Source organism: Trachinotus anak, unplaced genomic scaffold (genome assembly GCF_046630095.1).
Source record: "Trachinotus anak isolate AG129_WGS33_773 ecotype Australia unplaced genomic scaffold, CSIRO_AGI_Tana_v1 ptg000013l, whole genome shotgun sequence".
NCBI classification, from domain to species: Eukaryota; Metazoa; Chordata; class Actinopteri; order Carangiformes; family Carangidae; genus Trachinotus; species Trachinotus anak.
The window spans coordinates 24095949-24118177 of NW_027273864.1; the positions used below are offsets into that span (position 1 = coordinate 24095949).

Below are 22229 nucleotides of genomic sequence, written 5' to 3' on the forward strand. Positions count from 1 at the left end.
ATGTATCACTCCTAACATCTCATCAACGTCTGATCGTGTTATCAACAAAGCGAAAGTAAACATCCAGCCGCCATGCTTTGTCATCTTAAAAGCCTCAGCGCTGAATGAGAAGAGTTTTCTTACCGCGCCAACTTCCGCTCCGCTTAGACACAAAACATGTGCGGTTTGGTTTGTGTTTGTGCTGCAATAATCCGACAGACACACACCGACCTGCTGCTGCTGTTTGTGACTGATTGGGTTTAAGCTGCAGCGCCGCTTCAGACCCGTTCATGTGAAGCTTTGAACCAGAGTCCGCCTCCCTGTTTCCTCCCACAGCTATCGCTGCCAGCTCTGAACCTCCTCAGGCTGCTGCTGCTGCTGCATGTCAACATGTTTCAACTGTGAACGAATTTTTTTTTTTTCTTTCCGTTTTCTTTCTGTCCCAGCGACTATAATCAATGTCTTCCTGTATGAAAATTCATTACAGGTTCAAATAACTAACATAAGCGCAGTGGCGTAGCGCACAAATGCGGGGGCCGCACACAGGGGTGGACAATTTGGTGCCCGAGGTGAGGTGTCCTGAGGGTTGTAGCTTTATATTATACCTCTGTTTTATATCATATCATCAAAATCATCTGACACCAAGTATCTATACGTACACATTAGTCCCTGTTCTGTATTATCCTAATTGTAAGCACATTCAGTATTATATTCTGTTGAACATAACCTGTTCATCCATGTGACTGACATTTTATTAGGTATACATAACAGAAAGGCTTCTGTATAATGCAGTGCAGTTGAACAGCACCACAAACTGCAGCCTCCAAAAAGACTGTACAGCTGAATCAACATCTCTCTGAATTTTAATAAAAACTGACCATTATAATCTCAATGGAGGTTAGATTCATTCCAGGACTGTTGTATTAGACTGCATTGGTTTTAGCTAGGTGTTCCTAATAAACTGCCAACTGAGTCTTTGTATGCTTTTAACACTATCAGGTAGTGGTTCATCTGTGGCTCTGATGTCTCTTTGTTACAGTCCGTCATTTTTGGACTGAGAAGAAGGTGTTGTAAGACTTTCATTTATGACTGTCCTTATACAATAATTATTTTTATTCTATTTTCTTCCTCAAATATACAACTTTCAGTGTAAAGGGCAGGCATCGGGAGATGATGTCAGTGTGAATCTTTTGTAGCAGTATGATCTGGACAGGATTTAGAAAGATGTTCATTAACCTCAGCAGTAGAAAAATACCAAACTAACAGCAATACTGTGGAGGTGTTAATGTTACTGAAACAGATGCAAAACAACTGCTTACTCGTTTCTTTCACTGCAGCTGTTTGAGACTGAAACTAACCGTTATCTTTATTTATTTTGTGGCTCAATGGGCCTCTCACTGTCAAATTCTTAAGTGTTTTAATGGGGCTGTCACTCCAGGAGCAAAGATCTGGATTTATAGTTGCCAGACTACCTCTATCGAAATACCTAGATGTGCCTCCCTATATGAAATTAAAAAATTGCAGATGAAAACAAATGTATTACTCTATTTATACGCCTCTAGGTGACCCATTAAAAGAGAAGTGGTTTTGCTGAGTGTCTGTTATCATAGAGCTTGGTTCAAGTTTGACCAATTGAACAAACTAGCTGTTGTCAAATTTTTCTATGAAAAAAAAACTGAAACTTTGAGTACATTCTTATCTTAGCAGTCATCAGCAGACAGTGGATTACTAAAATAGTTTCCTGCTCTGGTTGTGAGCAGTGAACTTCCACAGCACATCACACCCAAACTCATTGCCCATAAACAGCAACTTGTGGTTTACAGAATGTTTCATTTTACAAGAAACACAGCATTAGCAGTCTTTCCAACCATTTGGAAGAAATATCTCTATAGAAACTGTTCCATGTCAATATTTATAAAATACACCCAAAATAATCTGTGCTCAGGAAGAAGACTATAGCTGCTGCATGATCATCCACTTACAGTATCTTAAACCTACTGACCATGTGAGTCAAATCACTTATCTGAACTGACTTTATCTCTTTCATCTAAATCACCAGGCTGACAAAATGTGCACAGTTAGCAGAAAACGCAGCAATACTAAAATAAATTTGACTGATAATGCAGCATTTCTGGGATTTTCTTGATACATGCAACTAAAAGCTTCTTAACTGGATTATACATATAGCACTTCAGGATCCAACCACATTTCATCACTTGAATATGCTTTAGTCCAGGATGTCAAAACAGTTTAAAAACTTTGATTCTTCCAAGCAACCGTCATATTAACATACTACACAAGCAGGCCTCCAACACTGTCTAATGGACAAAAGCTGTTCTATAACTGAAAAAGTCATCAGTTACGTGCTCACAGTAGGTAACGTGTTATAAAACCATGTGTTTCCCTTTTTTTTCTTTTTTAAATCATGAAACACCCCCTACTAACATTGTAAATAAACCCTAATAATGTGTTTTTCTTATTCTTTTTGTCAGACGTCAAAACTTTAAACATAATTGTCAAATGCAGCATACTTGTGTGCCAACGTAGTGCAATACAGTTTTTGGCCTGTACACCTGTACAATAGAATATGAGTGTGAAACATCAAACTTTTTTTTTACTTTTGTTGACCCTGTCATAGTTGGATATGAGATGCCTCTAATTTTTTACCCACTTCATGTATGTAATGGGTGTGGAAAAAATATAACCATGACATTCCCTGCTTAGAGCTGTCCAGGCCAATATGACACATTCAAACAGCATCCATACGTGCAAAAGGTGTGTAAGTGTTTATAAATTACTCTAGCCATTCATTTGTTTCTCCATTTACTTCAAATTGTTTTTTCACTGATGTCCAGGCCTTTTTTGGTGTTTGATTGACAACACAGACAGCAACAGAGCAATATGAGATAAGGAACAGTGACACTAAAGGAGCTGCAGGCACATGTGTTGAAATACAAGTAAACATCAGCACTGATTTTCTTCTCCTCCAATGAAGATGGCAAGAGTTGACGACGTGAAGGAGAACAGAGCAGAGATGAAGTTGTATTTTTTGTGTCAAAGTGAAAAGTTTTTAAACTACTACTTGTCTTATTCCTGTGGCTAACTGATTAAAGAGTTTATTGACCAAAACATTTATGTGCTCAACAGAGGGTAATTTAGAGGCTTAGAAAAAGATGTTTAATTATTACCTTGTGGCTGAACAGCTGGTGTAGCTGTGTCAACCTTGGGCTGCTCTACAGGCTTGGTAGGTTGTGATGGCAAAGGTGCAGGTTGTGGTTGCTGTTGCTGTTGCTGCTGCTGTTGTTGCTGCTGCTGCTGTTGTTGCTGTTGCTGTTGTTGTTGTTGTTGTTGTTGTTGTTGTTGCTGTTGTTGCTGCTGCTGCTGCTGCTGCTGCGTGGAGGGGGTCGGACACGTCTCTCTCACCACCAATGAGGTTGGCTTATCTTTATTGTCTTGAACCAACCGAGACGCCTTAGATATGCATCAGGGCCAAAAGGTATAGGGAAAAACATGAGAAAGTACATCTAAGACAGTCATGATGAGGCACATCAGGGGATGTTAATACTTTTATGTCAGTGACTCAAAAATTGAAAACCATTAGGCTTGGAAAATATCACACCAGTGGGAAAATATTACACCAGAAGAGTCCTTCTCAACATGTGTCTTGGAACTGAAATGAATACTGTAGGTGTTGTTGAAACACTAGTTTTTATTTTGTTGGTTACCACTTTCAAAATACCAAATTGAAGGATGTGAACAACTCAAAAAGTCAGGATGTTCAGTAGGACACCAAGCAATGGCCCATTAGGGTTACAAATGGACCAAATTTTTGGACTTGTCAAAGTTTTTAACTTTATCAGTTGTGAAACTGGCAACAGTTTTATCTAACCCAACAAAGCCTAAGTTGTTCAAATGTTCAGTTGTTGAGACCTTGGTGTGTGTAACGGTACTCACCGCTGGCTGTATTTGAAGGTTGATGGCAGTGAGCTGGACGGGCTGAGCTTTGGCATGGCTGAGGGAAGAGTGGAGGGCATGGGGGCTGATGGTGGAGTGGAAGATGGTGGCCTGTTGGCTGGGTGTAGAGGGCTGGTGTGGAGCAGGTTTGGGAAGCACAGGGACAGGATGCTGTGATGGCTGGATGGAGGCTGTCTGCAGCAGTTGGCCAGTAGTCTTCTGGGAACCTTGGACCACAAACTGCTGCTGCTTGTGCTGCTGTACCAGAGAGTGTGGCTGAATCTGGGTGTACGCTGGAATGAGAGCAACACTGACACTTATTTTTGCAAAACATTAAATGTATGAAAATTAAATGCTGTGTCCACCAAACTCTTCTAAGTCTTCAATTCACTATGTGCTGAATACTTGTGAGCTATTTTACATTTAAATTAGGTCTAGTTAGTTATATGTGGTTACATATCAGTGAGAGTTGTCCATCTCACATTTTTATGACTCTAGCTACAGAGGTTTGTGGGTGCCTTTAATTATTTTACACTGGAGAAACTGGAGCAATGTGATTTTACTTAAAAGGTGCATTACCACCACAGAACATTTCCCTGGGGAACAGCAACCTGTTTAGGAACGTCGTTCCCCTACGTGTTTTTCCACAGAACAACAAGGGTCTAAATTAAGCACTGGGAAGATAGTTTTACTCCCAAAAAAAGTCCCTGCTCATGGGTAATACTTCCAGAAGGTTCAGGAACTGTCAGAATGGGCCTTGCAGCACTTGTAGTACTTTCGACTTTCGCACTGTTATACACCCTACATTTTTTTAAAAACACAAATGCAAACACATTTCATTTGTAGTATGTGGCAAACAGCAATCAGACCAATGAAGAAAGTCCAGTCTTTTTGCCCATATTGTACAAATGACATGAAAGGTGACTGTCACACCTTTAATGCGTCAGCAGAGTAATTTGCTTAATCTTCCCGCAGCGTAACCCTTTGGAATGTTCCTGGATATAGGTTCTTGGGAAATTAAAGTTCCTGGAAGTTTTGATGGAACAGCATTAAAGGTTAGATTCAGATTTTCTTATCTACGATACATTCCAAGCCTCATATGCCATATGTACAGTGAAAGAGCTGTAGGTCACTGGCAGTGAAGAGATTTAAAAAAAAAAAAAAAAAAAAAAATCCTAATATATTATTTGAAAGCAATTTTTGGGCTAACTTTGATAAATCAACATATGACTGCTGGAAATACTGTTGGTTAAAGGGCATAAGTTAATTTCAATGGTACTAAAACAATTAGTCAATCTGCAACAATTATGATAAATGCTTCATCACCACATTGTACACTCTCAACACTTTTGGCTTTTGGATGTTTTGTCGGACAAAACAACCAACCAACCCATGTCTTGGGTTGGCAGAAAGTTGTGATTAAAATTCTCAAATGATTTATCAAAATAAGAATGATCACTAAGAAATGTAATTACAGCCTTAATGTTTACAAGTATTACACAATTAATGTTGAATAGTAGAGTATGTTTGTAGCCTTCCCTTCACCTGTAATAATTATCTAATCAATTATTATCTTCTTCTATAAGGTAATTCAGAAACATCTTTACTGTGTTGAACTGTGACTTGCTACAAGCCATGAACAGTGTTTCATGTGTGCTCACAAGTGTCCAGACTCAGTGAATATCAGAGACACTGAGCCAGAGGGTCATAAACAGTGAAAAATGTAGACGTCTGCATAATAGAGTATGTTTGTAGCCTTCCCTTCACCTGTATGCCCCCTGTTGACAGGATGTAACATTAAGAGCTTGTTCAGAGGTGCATAGAATCCCGCTGTTGCAGTTTTGGCCTGAACAATAGTCACAAATCGTTTCAAAGTGGCTTGTCACCACCTGTCAGCACTGTTGTGGGTAATAAGACATCCTGAGCTCATAACTTGCCCCGAAGCCCAAGACACAGCACATCAATCTTGTATTGTGGGAGTATGTATGAGTGGGAGAGTGTTCAGCAGATGTAGCCTGAGGCTAGTCAAATGTTAGAAATGCCTGAGGAACAGACACGCAGAGCCAACTGTCCATGAAACTCCTTCTAGAGTTAACATTGAGTCCGTAGGTCCCAGCCCCTCTGCTGCCTCCTTTATCTCTAACAACTCAACCAGGAAACAATAACAACTGATAGACTTAGTCTTATTACTGAAACCCAAACAAGAAATGAGTTACCCCTGCAGAGAAGTACTATACAGGAGCTTCTGCTATACAAGCCGTGTGAACGTGGAGATGTGTTTGGTGATGTTAATAAACCCCCCAATAAATCCAAGCATGGAAACCTGCCAAGTACATCAGCATTTGTCTCAAATCCCCATCGTCCTCACCCTCCTCCTCCTCCTTCTCCCCCTGTTCTTTTCATGATGTTTTGTGTGGGATAGGCTCCATCTGGTTTCAAAGTTTCCCTGTGAGAGACTAACCGCAGTCTGTACCCTGCTGTGGAAAATGTAGATATTTCTATCCAGCAGAGTTTGCATGTCATTAGTCCCTTTAATGCTACAGGATCTGCTGAAAAGTGTTTTCTTTTTCACATAGTGGAACCCACCAACAGAAAATTTGGTTCGCTATGGCGGACAGAGAAGGCCTTCAGTTAATTTACAATGTACAGAGCAGGACTGATATAAGCCATGGAGAGGTGGCCAGCACCATGATAATCAAAGATGGATCATACTTGAGAAATTTAAACACACACTTCAGGGGAAAATAACATCCAACACTTCAGCAGCTACACCTACGGGTGGAAAAATAACTGATTATTAGATGCATCATGATTTTTTTCTTGAAAGATTCAGCATCAATGCACAAAAGCACTTAATCTGTTTGTTTTTTTTAAAACTTTTTTTAGAGTATGCATGTTAAAAGTTACCACACTGTTAAAGATGAGGAGAACAAATATCCTACAAATAACTTAGTTTGGCATTAGAATTCAATTTCTTGATCTTGGGAATAGTAGTTTAATGAGACTAGAGCTGAAATTATTAGTCGATAATTTAATAGTTGATCAACAGACAAATAAGCGTTTGTAAGCCAGAAGTGTTTTTGAAGAACATTATGATGTCACAGTGAAGTTGAACCCTCGTTTGGATATAAATTCACATTACTTCATCATTTCCACTATTAGACATTTGTGTCAGTTTGTGACATGACTACCTTATGAATTCTTGTGTTATGGCTGAAAATGTGTTTTGTGAGGTCACAGCCACCTTGACCTTTGACCACCAATTTCTATTCAATTTATCTTTGAGTCCAAGTGAATGTTTGTGCAAAATTTGAAGAAAATACCTTAAGGCGTTACAACACATTGCGTTCACAAGAATAGAACGAACAAACAACGCAAAAACATAAGGCCTCCACCCACAGCTGTCTCTGGCACAGAGACACAAAAATCTAGTACGTACACCTTGTTTTGTCAAATTTCTAATGCCAAGATCAAGAATGAATTTCAGTACTTCATGGTTGATGAAGATCATTCAATATGACTGAAGGCTGCTAGTTTATTTAAGATCGACAATAACAATTGGCTGTACACACTGTACTCTAGGCTACCTCAGGGATAGCAGATTATGTTTAACCTTCTCCAAGCTGCAAAGGATATGTACGTGACATATGTACGTCACATATTCTGTCACTGAAAAGGTTTCTGCTAAATATAGGAAACAGTGGTAGTAAAATAAAACATACCCTTTCAGTCGAAATGCACACACTGCACAATAAATGAGAACAGAAGTAAATCCACTTGATTTTTCCACAATGGATATTAACGATTATGTTGTTCAGAATGAGGCAGTGACATAAGAACAACCATGGAGAAGTGCTGTGCAAGAGCCAAAATGCATCAAGAATTGTTTTGTGAGTGACTTACAGCACCCTGAAGTTGACAGTTCAAAGACAAATCAAATTTTGAGGTAGCTTGCGAGTCGCAGACCCACTTTGAGCAAAGGAGGGGGATTCCTGAATCAGTGTACACCGGATACAACCAGCCTTCCCATGAATCCTTACAACTTTCTCAAGCCCCTAATGAGGAACAGAGAGAAGTCTTGGAAGAAGAGGAAGAGAGGGGAATTTATGCAACTGCTATTCCCCCTCAAGGTCTAAGGACTGGAATGACTCAGGCCCCCCGCCTACACACATAATATACACACACACAAGAAATCATACAATCCTCCGTATGTCCGTATGCCGGCCTCCACTCCCGTTTCATAGGAAGATATCTTACTCTATTTGTGCATAGATGTGCAATGTCCTGATGTTGAGGACAGTATATGTTCCTGATGAGGTTGTAGCACCAGGCCCTGGAAAATCCCTGAGTTTCCACATTCTCACTGGCTGCCGCTTTGGCTTGCTTTCATGAACCACATTCCTACCTAAAACAACAGAGCGACAGCAGGCCTTACACCATCTTTCCTCACTTCACTAAAATTCAAAACAAGGTTTGCAAATACTTCATCAAATAAGGATTAGAACACGAGCTAAATGAGAAAAAGTAAAGCCGGACACTGAAAATACAATGTCAGACCCTTTGAACTAATAAGAATAACTGAAGGAAAAGCTCAGAATCTTAAGAGTGAACAACATAAAATAAGGGAGTTTTAGTGATGGAGTTAAGTATTCTATCAGTGATAAATTGAACAGGGAGTGTACAATTCAGGTACACACTGACCCTTTCAATGCTATAAACTAACAGAGTGTATGATTTGAAAGACAATAGACAAGTGATTTATTTGTAGGGTGAGACAGTTTTATATTGACTGCAAGTCTGGGTTTTCATTTTGAAAAAGGGTCACTTAAGCATTTAGTCTCTTGCCTTTCCAGGGTTTTTTGTAATCATATTCAAGTGAAACTGGCAACTGCTACTGTTGCTAGCAGCTACATAATTTTGCCAAGAAAGGCCTCATGTGCAGACCTGCTCTTTTAATCTATGTGCATGGTGCTTCTGGGGGTTCCCTGCTGTGGTTTTTATAGTAAGGTAGCTCTTTCCTGCCAAGAGGAGGCGATCAAACACTTACTGCAACAAGCCAGACAGCCTAACATTAGTGTCCAGCCCAACTCTTATTCCACAGAAAGTGACTGACTCTGTCATCTTTTGGAGTGTCCAGCCAAATGCTTATTCCACAGAATGTGACTGACTGTCATTTTTTGGATTGCTAGATGAAAACTGATGACCAAAAATAGCAAGCACAATTAATCGCACCACCTCCATATTTGCTGTTTTCTCAGATCAGGCCAGACTAGTCTCTGTTGAGTCATGTTAGAGATGAATAAAGTAAAGACAAGGTTTATTTCAATGATTGTATTATGGTTACTGATATGGTTAACATTAAGTTTATTACTTGCGAAATTCTGAGCCTCCTTAATTCTTCACTATCTTATTATTTTTTATCAGTTTCCTTCATTTTATTGCCTTCAAGAAGTGGTAGAATAACTACTCAGGCCCTTTAACTCTAAGGAGTAAAACCACACCATGGAAATTTGGAAATTTTATATGATGTTCGGTACTCATCATAGGCTTTTCTATGTAAAATCTTAATCTAAAACCAATTACTATAACTAATTAAATGCTCTAACCAGTAACTGAAGCTGATATATACATGTGGTGGAGTAACAAATATAACAGTTGCCTCTGAAATGCAATGGAATTAAAGCATAAAGTAGTATAAAGTGGAAATACTGCAGAACAAATACCTCAAATTGTACTTCTGTATTTTCATATCAAAAATATGAGCAAAGTGCATAAAATGAGCCAATAAATTCGTAAATGAGACTGTGAAAGTGACATTTAAAAAGATTGAGACAATATTTACACTTCGTATGCTGGTTTTGCAGGCTTTGTTCAAAGTTAACCTGAATAAATTTGAGTACAGTACAACCAATTTAGGATGGAAAGCAAAAGTAATATGAAAAAGTAACTAAATGCTTTTCTTTGCAATAAGTTATTAGCTACTTTTGAAATTTAACAATTACAAATTAATGTAATTAATTTTAATGACATTAAAAGACTACCTAATAAGACACAGAGCCTAATTATATCGACAGTCTACTCATTAAAGCCAAGGTTATAGACAGGGTGTGCATTTACCACCCATCGCCAACCACCAGTAAAATCTCTAGTTTCCCGCAGTGAAATTACTAGTTTGTCCCTTCCATTAGCTATAACAGGACAATAAACATGAATCATGACAGTAGATAGTGAAATGCTGGATTACTACTGGATCACTATGTAACATTTTCTGTTTTTAGCCTAGAAATCAAAGTGCACAATGACCTAGTCACAGTTAAATTGAATCCAAGCTTTTATCCTGAATCCTATCAGCCATACTGCCTCTCTTCTTCCTGATCCACAGTGTATTAACTCCCCAGCATCTCATGTGCACACCTGTCCCACATGGCCTGCTGCTATGGCAACTCATGTTAATTTTTTCAGACAGCATGCAGCCAGACTTTCAGTTTCCATCCTCCCTTTTATTTTATGTGAATCCATTACTGCAACAAAGCAAGACACAGTTGTGCACTGACACATTCAGATAATCCCCGCCCCCCCTCCGAGACACATGCGCCAAAAAACACACACACACACACACACACACACACACACACACACACACACACACACACACACACACACCTAAATAGACAAAAACAACAACATGCATTCAAACAGTGCACTGCAGTGTATGTAATGTTTATATCTGCTGGGAGTAGTAGCTGAGGTTGCACATGACTGTTAACACACACATTTATGCTCATATTATTAGGCTCATGCACCATCCATATTATAAACTGTTTTGGAAAATGTGGTGTCTTATCAACACCCTCTGGAAGATGTGTGCATCTGAGGGGACTTATCCTGCAAACAAACTGGACTTAATTTGACTTAATCAGCTTGTACTGCTGGCATATTCACAACCATTCACACTAAGAGGAAAAATACAAACAAACAAACAAACAAACAGCTGATGACTTCCAATTACACAATAAGTGGTTTAGAAAGACACTTGCATGGCACTGTGCCTTTCACAGCTTCTAGTTCACAAAGCAGCTCCACTGTTCCAGACACAACCCAACACAGTCTTTAATACAGCTGGTTTCACCCCTTCAGTGAGTGAATGGATTTGTGATGCAGGTCCTGACATGTCACACTAACAACCGAGAGAAAGCTATTGAAAATATTACGTGTAAAAACCCTTTTCTCACCCAATCTTACTCTAAACATGAAAGCACATTTATTAGTGTTTCCCCTACCATTGCCTCTTTGGGGCGGCCCATGACAGGTTGACAGCTCATCGCGTTAAGGGCAATAAAAGCTTTCCAACAAGAGTTATAAATCCCTCTAAAACCAAAGATTGACAGACATCAACCCCAAATATCTGAAAGTCAGGCAAAAAAATATCAGCGTTTTTTAAACACACGCTGGCAACAATGGTGAGGATGCAAGCAGCTTTGCTGCTAATGGCAGAGAAGCTCATTCCGGCCAGTGGACTAACAGTTCTCCTGCTGTTACAGCTACACCCCCTGATGAGTACAGGGGGACATGCTTTGACCCATCTTGACTATGAGAGAAGAAGTACTCGTCCTGGCTCTACAAGATGAATATTGATAAGGTTGGTACAGAAGTAAATAAAAATGTAAAGTTAATTCAACTCCATAAAATCTTGTAGCACTCTGTGTTTGTTTGTGCTTGCGTCTCTTTTAATCTGTACAGACCTACAAGCTGAGACAAGAGGCCGACTTGGGTGAAATTTTTAGGCACTTTATCGACTGCAGCTCGTCTGATCAACCTGAGGAGACTCAGGATTTAATGAGTACATTCTGAAATACCTGATTGATGAATATGTAAGGAAGTCTGGGAACATAACCAAGCATTCAATGTTCACTTCTAGTTTGGGACACTTAACAAAATCTAGTATTACAGACAAATTAGATGACAGATGTTTGATACCCATTAGGGCTGTAACTAATGATAATGTACATTATTGATTCATTTGCTAAGTATTTGTCTTGTTTAATTGACTGGTTTACAAAATTAGAGAACGGAAAGTTTAAAGTGGAAAATGCCTATTACAATGTCCTGAAGGCCAAACTGATGTCTTCATATTGGTTGTGTTTTTGGTTGTCTCGCAAAAAGGCAGTTTACCATCATGTAAGCTGAGGAAAACCAGCAAACCCTTATAGCTGAAACTAGGGAATGCTTAGCATTTGTACTTGAAAAATGACATGATTTATCAGTTTTAAAAACAGTTTTTGTGTGTTAATAAACTAATTGATTTGTCAACTGATTGCTTCAGCTCTAATACAAATACCAGTAATAGCCATTATTTTCACTACTTAGATGAGGTCTTTTTCTGCAGGGGTCTGGGTCCTTTTTCTGCCTAGTCTACATGTTCACAGGGCCAGCTTCAAGGTTAAGAGGCCTCCACACATAAATACTTAATATATTATTTGAACTTTTCAGGTGGTGGGATTGCAAGGTTTACTTACCTGGAGCAATCAGAGGCTGAGCACTGACAGCCGTAACACTGCGGCTCATATTTATAGCTCGGACCTCAGTGACTGCTGCACCATCCCCCTTCTTCCCTCCATCAGAGGGGCTGTCAGAGGAGCTGGTCTTCCCTCCTGTGGCAGCCTGCGTCCCCTGGCTAGGAGTCTTGATCAGTGAGGTGGGCTGGATGGGCACAGGGCTCTGCTTCAGACTGAGAGCCTGCAAAGTCTGAGTCTGAGAGGAGGACGTGGTCGCCCCCTGCTGGCCACGGATCGCCAGGTTCTGGACCTGATTCTGGACAGAAAGATAAACAGATTACTGACATGTTCACAGTGTTAATTACAAACACTGTGTTATTACAGAATTACTGTGTTATTACAAAATAAATGAGAATGTATGTAAGCAATGTTTTTAGTGGCAAACTAAAGCACACTGTAGCATACGAAGATGATGCCCCCAAATGTTCTAGATTAAAGATTGTAATTATATGTTTGAAAATGACTTCCAATGAGCCTACCTGTGAGGAAGCCTGTGTGGAGCTCTCTGACTGGACAGCCGTCACTGTGGCTGTTGGTGTGAAGATGAGCTGTGGGGAGAGAGGAACAGCTCGACCCAGACTCCTGGCCACCTGAACCAGGTTGCTCTGCTGGGCCTGAAAAGCATCATACACAAAAGAGGTAGAGGATATTTTTTTATTTATAATAGGTAAAGCAAATTAATAGTTAAAAATAAAACAAAGCACAGAAACTTTCCTTTTACATTTCTATCCTAAAAAGTATCTGTAAACTAGGGCTGGGAAAAAAAAATCATATTGCAATTATTTTCAGTCAAGCAAGACAAACATGAGTAATTAACATAGTATGACACTCCGACATGACATGACATGACATAAATACAGTACTATGGTGGGACAAAATGGCTAAAAGCTGTTTTCCTCATTTTATGGCTGTACATTCATATCTTTATATTTCATACTTGAGGAAGAGGGCGGTAGAGGAGGAGGATGGAGGAGCAGCAGAAGCAGAACAAGAAGCAAAAAATGAAGAAGTAGAAGAAGAAACAAAAACAACATGAGATGAGGGTGGAGTGGCAGAAGGAAGGTGATTTTTGTTTGAGAATATGATTTATAGGCTGGACATCTCTGTAGCACCACAATGTTGCAGCTCCTCCAATTTGGATATTGTATTAGGTCATATTTTGATTTTAATATTTACCATAAACTGACCATACTTATACAGCAATTAAGTTCTAATTATATACTTCCACGTTTTGAAACTCTAGCTGGAAAATGTGTGGAAAAACAATCTCTGTAGGGATTCATTTAACACTGATCTACGCACTAATTTCACACTAGAAGACTGTACGATAAATAAAAGCCATGGCCATATAAACTGACAAATGCATTTTTCTGCCTGCCAGCAGAATCAAACACATCTGACAATGCTGTATACTTGATCATAATGAGGTGGCAGGAACAGTCTGTGTGCCAGCTGCACAACTGACGGCAAATTGAAACCGACAAGTTACCCACAACCAGCTGTAACAAAATAGAACAATAAAGACCATATATTCTTTCAGCATCTCTTTATAAACATATGGCTCTTAACCTACAGCCAAGGGAACACCTGTGACCTACGAGAAATGTTTTCTTGAGCAGCCATGCATATTCAAAGCATTCCCCTTTGTGTTTGTAATGAGCCCTCTGGGGCTGGACAGATTATCCTGACCACCTACTCTGCTGGCAATATAAGAATAAAGCAAACCAATTACTATGGTAGAATACGCATGCATGCATAACACACACACTAAGCCTATACCGCACACTTAGCGTACAGAGGAAAATGTCTGAGCTGGAGTGTGCTTATTTATTTAAGCAAGTGTGTGTCTGTGTGTTTGTGTTTATGCATATATGCACACTGATGTAAATGTGCCAATGGCTATGCTCCTGGTGTTTGCAATCTCACCATCTGTGCGCGCAGGTACATCTGTGCCTGGCTGGCCGTGAGAGTAGGGCTGGATGGGCTTCCCAGTAGAACAGCCTGCTGTGAAATACTGGTGGGGGTGGAACTAATGCTCTGGGCCCGGCTGATTAGCTGAGCTGCTGCTGGGGAGGTGGTCAGGTTGATCTAAGGGGGAGAGGAAGGGATAATTGGGTTACACACCTCCATACCTCAACTGTTTTTTTTCTTCAAAACAATCCGTCAAATATAAAAGACCCAGAATAAGTTAAACATTTTTTAACTTATAATATTACCGTTTTATCTGTGTAAAAAAAAGTAGCACAGTACACAGACCTGCTAGTGTGGGCCCCAGTTTCCCCCAAAGCATCTTGGTGCTAAAATCAACTTAATGCCATAATAATCTAATGGACAAAGATAACTTAAACTTAAGAGGCTTTTAAAAGACAGGCCCAACACTCAAAACTGCACTTACCGTAGCCTGAGTAGATCCTGTCTGCTGAGATGAAGTGCCATTCTGTGAAGAGCTTTGCCGCCCAGCTGCAATACTGGCCTATTACAACACAAGAAAGAGGCAGGAGAGACCTACCATTTTCTGAAACTTGTCTTGCAGCAGGTCAACAATTACTGCAATGATCATCCCTACAAAATAAGAATGATTCTTTCATGACCGTTTGCTGACCTGCTGTACAGCAGCCAGGCTCTGGAGCTGAGCGGTGCTGAGGCTGTGCTGCTGCTGGAGGGCTGCGGTTTGCAACATCAGGTGCTGCTGCTGAGCAGCATACATCTGCTGCAGGTACTGTGCTGCCGTGTTAGGCTGTCTATGTAGCGCCTGCTGGAACACCTGAATATAAAGACAGACATAAACAAAAATGGTTGAGTAGTGCAGTCTGCACAAAAATAGTTTGCCAGCAGCTAATTCAGCTTCTAACTGAGATAAACGATACCCAGTGAAAACTTCATCCTCCTTAGGGTCAGGGTAGGTTTTCAGTGTATTACTGACTATGTTTACTATCGTTTGTGTGACAGAAGACATCATTTTATGGGATATTTCTGATTGATATGAAATAACAAATTATTCATATCTTTTACTCTCAATTTTATCTACACCTGAAACAAATAGTGCATTCAATAATTGGCCCATTGACACAAAATTAACCTGCAACTATCAAGTCCATTTTCAAGCAAAAAACAAAACAAAAAAAAACAACAAAAAAAAACACATTTGCTGCTTTTACTTGTCTTACATCATAAACTGAAAATGTTTGGGTTTGCACTGACACTTTGATCTTGAAAACGTTACCCTGGGAATTCATGAAGGACATGAAGGCAATATTTTTTTTTACAGATTAATCATAAATTGAGAAAATAATCTGTAGATTAATTGATGAGGAAAATAGTCATTAGTTGCAGCCCTAATTTAATTATCAGAAAAGTAACAATAACAAATCACAGTTGAATCAAATTGTATTAAATCAGAATGTGTCATATTGTCACCAATATATTCAACAGTGGATCACACTGTGGAGTGTGCACAGAGATGTGTTGGTGGAGAGATACACACGATTAGTCTGTGTTTCAAAATGTCTAAAACTTGTGATCTCTGCAGGCGGACAGACATAAATAAACCCAGCCCCTCTGTCACTTTCAGCAAAAAAAGTGTCAATGATTTTTTTTTTACCTAATAACAACAAAGCTAAAACCTCTGCCATTGGAAATAACTCTCGTCACCCTTGACCTCTCAAATTACCCTCTGCCTGGTTGCTGAGTAACCATAAAGGATGTTGACCTGTGGTCCATGGTTTCAGTGGACCATCCGGACTCATACCTCTTAGAATGGGGGTAAAATTAGCAGAGATGCAACACATACAGGCATTCAGGTCTCACTGACCATAAATGACCGGACTGCTGGTCATTTATGGTTAAGCTCAGAGTGACAATAGTGTTTGCCTTTTATCTATAAGCAGAGTGAATACAAGAAAAGGAGGGCTGAATGTAACAAAAACCCTTCTGCCAAAGCATCAGCACTAAAAGTTGAGTGGACCTTATTCAAGGAGGGTAAGCCTGTTTAGAGGATTATCCCAGGGTCAAAGGGTCAAGAGCACTAAAGGACTGAGAAAATTCATTCCTTCAACTGGGACAGATCCAGTTAAATGACCATTTGTTTGAGTTTCCTTCATCAGTATATTGATCAGAAGGAAAAACGCTTCTTATCTATTTCACTTTCCAATTAGAGAATGAAGCAAACATAATTTTAGGAGTGCATCATAAGTCCTTATGTGGCTTTATACCAACAGAGGGCAGCAGAGCAGAGAAAAGTATGCTATTTAATGTGCATTTGTGTGTGCAAGTGGTCTCAGCGACAGCGCATCACAAACAATATCACAATTTAATATCTAGCTGTCAACCATTTTTTAATGAAAGCCAAGAAACTCACCTGCACTGTTTGTCGGTCAGGTATCCCACTGTAAACAGATATTTGAGGCACTGCCTGCCTTCCTATTGTAGTACTACTGGAGCTACTGCTAGTGTTACTACTGCTGCTGCTACTACAATTACTACTGGCAGTGGAAGTGGTAGAAGTAGTAGCAGTAGTGTTAGAGGTACTACTACTGCTGGCAGCTGTGGTGCTGGAGGAGCTGCTGGTGGAGGTGGTGGTCCCGGTGCTGTTGGCCGTGGAGGCAGGGGCCCCCGGCTCACTCTCCATGGTGCCCTCTGCTCTTCTCACCTTTGACCCCCGGCTCTTCTGAATGGCTCTCCTGTGCCTGGAAGAGAGGAAAAACAGAGAAAAGAGACAAAGGGTACACTATTAGCTTCTTTATACCAAAATGTTTTTCTTTAGTCAAAAAATACATCTGACTAGCTAAAAAAAAAACAACTGAAAAACTGAGGCAAGAATTCCCCTGTACATGACTGTCAATGAACCACTCAACTTCAACATGTGACACCACCAACATACATAAAATGTCAAGGAAGAAATGAATTACATCTGATACAAGAAATCATGGATGTGGGCAGTAAAAAATAGTATGTGCATGACTAGAGATAAAGTATTTATTCATTTCAATGTAATATTGCACCGTAAGTGTTTCTGAATCAGCAAATGCAAACTCCTACATAGCCTGCCAAAGTTTTCTATGACCAAAGGCATCCAAAGTTTATTCAAACTTATAAGCAAGACTATAATCATAGTGAGTAAAATGTATTTTTTGCATAAGCATAACAACCAAATATAGAGCATTTGGAAATATAAATAAAATACAGGAACATATTTATCATGATTACTGAAAGGCTTAAAAAAAACACAATACTAGATTTTCACAGTTGGACCATATCGTCAATTAATCATTGACTAAATTGAATTCAAATGATTATTTTTAGTTGTGTTAGCAGATTTCAAGAAAAAATTGTGAAAAATATTTAACATTCTTATTCCAGCTTCTCCAATGTAAAGAATTTGCTGAATATGTTTGGGTCTTGAACTGTTAGTTGGAGACCAAGATATTTGAACATGTTACCTAGGACTCTTGAAAATTTCCAGCTGCATTTTGCACTGCTTTCTGACACTTGATAGACTACAAAAAAAATTAAATGAAAATAAAAATCCTCGGCAGATGAAAATAATCATTAGTTTCTGCCCTCAGGACTTTTTTTTATTGACATGACTATTTAACTGTCATAGTAAAGCACTTGGTTTTAAGACTGACTAAATATGATGTTTACAGTGTACAAAAAAATCCCCCAAAAAAACATCAATTTTAAGAGATCTGTCTGACAAACAAAACAAAACATTTGTCTCTCCACCCACTTTTATAAAAACCAACACAGGAACACATGAAGCAGTATGGCTTTATTATTATTTTGGACACTGTGTATTTATTAATTTAATAAACTGGGCCAAACTAAAATTACACAAATTCAGTCAAAGCCCTGAAATACACACGAATATACTATCCAACAGCAGTGTTTCCAATAGACTGATTTTTGTGGCAGCCACAAAATCTAATTCTGCGGAAAACACTGGATAAGTCTACCTGTCTTGCCACAATGTTCACACCTCTTCCCAACATATGCCATCTGACTGCAAATGGCAACAAAGCTGCAAACACTACAGCAAGGTGAAGAACTGCAGTACACAAATCTGCAGTAGGACCTGGGTATCAACTGGGAAATTAATGATTCCTCTGAAGTCTGCTAATTTTAATGCACAAAATCATAACAGAGACGCTACATCCAAATTTAGAAGCCTGTTCAAATAAACTTCCCTTGTAGTATTCCAAGATTACAGACACAAACTCTGGAATACTATACAATGCATCTGAATTCATTCTCCAAAAACAAAAAGTGAGACCAGGCAGAGTGAAGCTGGTTAGAGAAGCATACAAAAATGCAATATGTGAAGCTAATGAAATCCAGTGAATTTAGCAAAAAAGGAGGGGTAGCTGGCTAACATTTTTGGCCACTCTAAATGGCATCCTGAACACTGGAGCATTTCACCTAAACAAGACACGCACATTTGGTGAAAGCTAATTGGGAAGAATGCAGAGGCTGCTCTAAATATGACGGAGAACTAAGTCAAAACAGCCCAAACCATGAGCAAAAACACATCATCAACTTTAATGAGTATAGGCCTAATTATTGCTTGAAACCCCTTTGATTAGAGTCCAGTCTTCTTTATTAACGGCAAGATACAAAAGTACTGTGTCAAAACAACATTTATATGACATACACCATCTCAGACATGTATATCCGTTTGTTCTTGTCAATCATGACGAAAAAGAACGTGTGATTTAGGCCCCTTACATAAAAGGCTTTTACATTGTTGGTCCCCTGGTGCTCTGCTATCCATTAGCACAGGAGGAAAGGGTCCAGAGCCCTCCAAGATGATGAGATGGCAGACAGCACAGCAGGAAGGGTGAGAAGATGCAAAGAGGATGGGAGGAAACGAAATATCCTTCCTTGGTGAAGGCAGGAAAGCAAAGATTAAGTTGTCAAAAGGAAATTAAGAAAGTTCAGAAGCTTTTGATAAAGTTGAGCTCTAATAACAATAGAATAAGAACTCCAGAATTTGAGATGCTGGGGGTGCAGAGAAGAGGGTGGGATTAATAAGAGTGTGTGGAGGAGGATTCAAACAGCATGATAGCTGATGTAACAGAGCTGAAAAGAAAGGCCAAAACAGGGAGGATGGAATTACTAGCCTTGAGGTTAGAGGTGTACACATTAAGTCATTTTGGGGCCGGGGCAAAGGTTGGATGAGCATATTGAGGATTTTAAATAGTTTGGAGTAAGGCGAGGGTGTAATGGAAGTAATTAAATAAGGAGCAATGCTGCTGCCATGCCGCAATTCTTAAGCTATTTCCTCCTCATTATTCTTTTGAGTGGATTAGGGGCCAAAGCACAGCTCTATAGCCCACTTATGCTACAAAGCAGACTTGGAAATAAACTGCAATCTTGCTAAACCATATGCTATTCCTTAAAATGGCAAAAGCAGAACAGCCCTAAATAGCTCTAAAATGTTTGAGTAAACAAATTAGTCATTAAATGGGAAAAGACTGGGATTTGAGTTTGCAGAACTGCATGTGCTCTAAATGAAACTGAAAGATGTTTCATAACAATGTAAGAAAACACATATTTTGCAATTAATGTACATATTAATATTTCAATTATTTAAAGCTTACATGCAAAACAGGACACATTTTCTGAGCAAGAATCTCTAAGGTTATTGTATGGAATCAGACAAATTAAAACTAAACATAAACAACAGTTTCAGCTAAAACTCAACACAAATGGAGACAAATCAATTTAATAAAAATAATAAAATGTTAATTCTAAAATTTCCCAACACAAAGGGACCATGAATTTACATTCACCAGTGCCAGTCATGAATTCAAAATTTCACATCTAAATATTTGCATCTGTGAAAAAGCTGATATCCGGTCAGGCAAAGTGGATTCATGATTGTAAACAAAGCACCACTGCTGCTAAAGCCTGCCTGCATGCAGTCATTAGCCTACATCCCTGAGTCTGCTTCCCATCGCCTTCTCTTGTGAGACGGGAGGGAATCCCCTCTGGTAATGATGCCTTCAGCCCTTGTCTTTCTGAGAGGGGTCACCCATCCATCAGTAAAAGGGGTACGATGGGGACACCCCCTCCCCCCTAGTCCTTAACGTACATGATGACAATTAAGCTTTAAGTTGATTTTAGGAAAAACCCGGTATCCATGAGGAATAGTAAAGTCAGTGTGTTTGAGAGCACATCAAAGCAGCGCCAGCAGCCTGTAATATATTGCAAAGAGCCAGTCCACACCATAACAACACAATTTCCTCTTTTTGTATCCTTCAGAAGAGGAGAGACTGATCTACTCATGCTGGCATTACAAAACTGGAGCTGACTGTCAGATTTGTGTCTGGAGTATTTGCATAGCCTGCAGGAAGATGAGAGCTGTTAAGAGTCTGTCAGACAGACTGGCTGTCTCTTCAGGGCTAAGATCACTGTAAGGAAATGCAGGAACCTCCATCAGCTTCCATCCTCAAGTCCAGATATAGGAAAACCTCCGCTGACCCACATTAAAAATACCACAACAATAAATTTGTCAGCTGCACGAATCGATTGATGTGTGATAATGGCTTTAATAGCCAGGTGATCCACAGAGAAATGTATGCCTGTGTGTGGAGGGTACTCTGCTGCTGAGACAAAGCCCCCTAACCCTGATTTCTCCTACCTCCTCCGGCCCCCCCAACGCGATGCAGGGGTATGATGCCCCATCCCCCGGGAGCGTGCTGTCCTCCTGCAGGATGTTGCTCTTCTTTGTCTGCCTAACTGAGTGGCTGGCTGGTTGGCTGACTGAGTGAATGAGTGAGCGTGTGTGAGTGGGTTTCTGTGCTGTATCCAAACCCCCAGCCCCTCTTGTCTACCCCCAGTACACAGTGAGCTCGTCGTCCCAGCATCAACATCCCACTCCACCAACCAGGCCGCGGCCTGCCTCCTGATTATGTGGTATCCTAGCGACAGCCAACGGGGTGCCTATGGATTTCCCGTGCAGAGCAGCATGCTGATTGGACAACAGGATCCTCTCTAATGAAGATGATGGTAATGATTTTACTCTGTCTTTCCCCTCCCCCTCTCCCTCCCCCCTCTGCTGCTCCCTGAATACTGATTTTTTTTGGATACATAGACCCTCCAACATAATGTAGACTGTAATCACCTAAATAATTTTTTGAAAAACCACAAATCTAAGGTAATGCGGTATTTCAATAAAATGACAGCTCAGACATAGCATATTTTTTATTTAGCTTAGCCTTGGTCTGGGCCAGCTAAAAACTCAAGGCTTCATTTCCATTTCAGTGCCTCAAATTTGAAGACTGCAGGTTTTTAACCATTTATACAAAGCACAATGTCCACAAACAACCTGCAGCCCTGAGTGGGACAATTTTGTATCATAATATTCAGTTAAGGACAGGAGCAGTGACTTTTGGCCAGACTGAACTTATAACCCATTATCTTACTAGCAGACCAGTAATCAGCATCAATTCTGTGACATAACTGACACTGGGGCTAAAGTTTAAAAAAAATAAAAATAATTAAAATTTTTTAAAAAATAAATAAAAATTGTGATCCACCAAGATGGCCATTACTAAGTAACTGCCTGCTGTACCATGTGGTACAATGGTAGACTAAATCTTAAACAAAAAAACCTAAAGCTGTGAAAACTGCATCATTAAAGCCCTAATGATACAAACCAGAACCTATGAGGGATATGTCAGACAAATCACAGCAGAAAAGCGACAAACCAATTATTTATAGCAGTTATGGAAATTAAAT

The 22229-nt window shown here is 39.7% G+C and overlaps 1 protein-coding gene across 1 annotated transcript in view; it reads right to left on the bottom strand.

The window, feature by feature from the left end:
- phc2b (polyhomeotic homolog 2b (Drosophila)) overlaps positions 1–22229 on the bottom strand; it is a 35583-nt gene that overhangs the window by 7505 nt on the left and 5849 nt on the right. The window contains exons 2-9 of the mRNA XM_071495179.1: positions 16846–17173; positions 15091–15252; positions 14884–14961; positions 14415–14576; positions 12968–13102; positions 12450–12744; positions 3934–4226; positions 3168–3450 (exon numbers count right to left, since the gene is read on the bottom strand). Of these exons, the coding sequence (XP_071351280.1) occupies positions 3168–3450; positions 3934–4226; positions 12450–12744; positions 12968–13102; positions 14415–14576; positions 14884–14961; positions 15091–15252; positions 16846–17115 (1678 nt within the window). The 5' untranslated portion in view covers positions 17116–17173. The remainder of the gene's footprint in view (positions 1–3167; positions 3451–3933; positions 4227–12449; positions 12745–12967; positions 13103–14414; positions 14577–14883; positions 14962–15090; positions 15253–16845; positions 17174–22229) is intronic.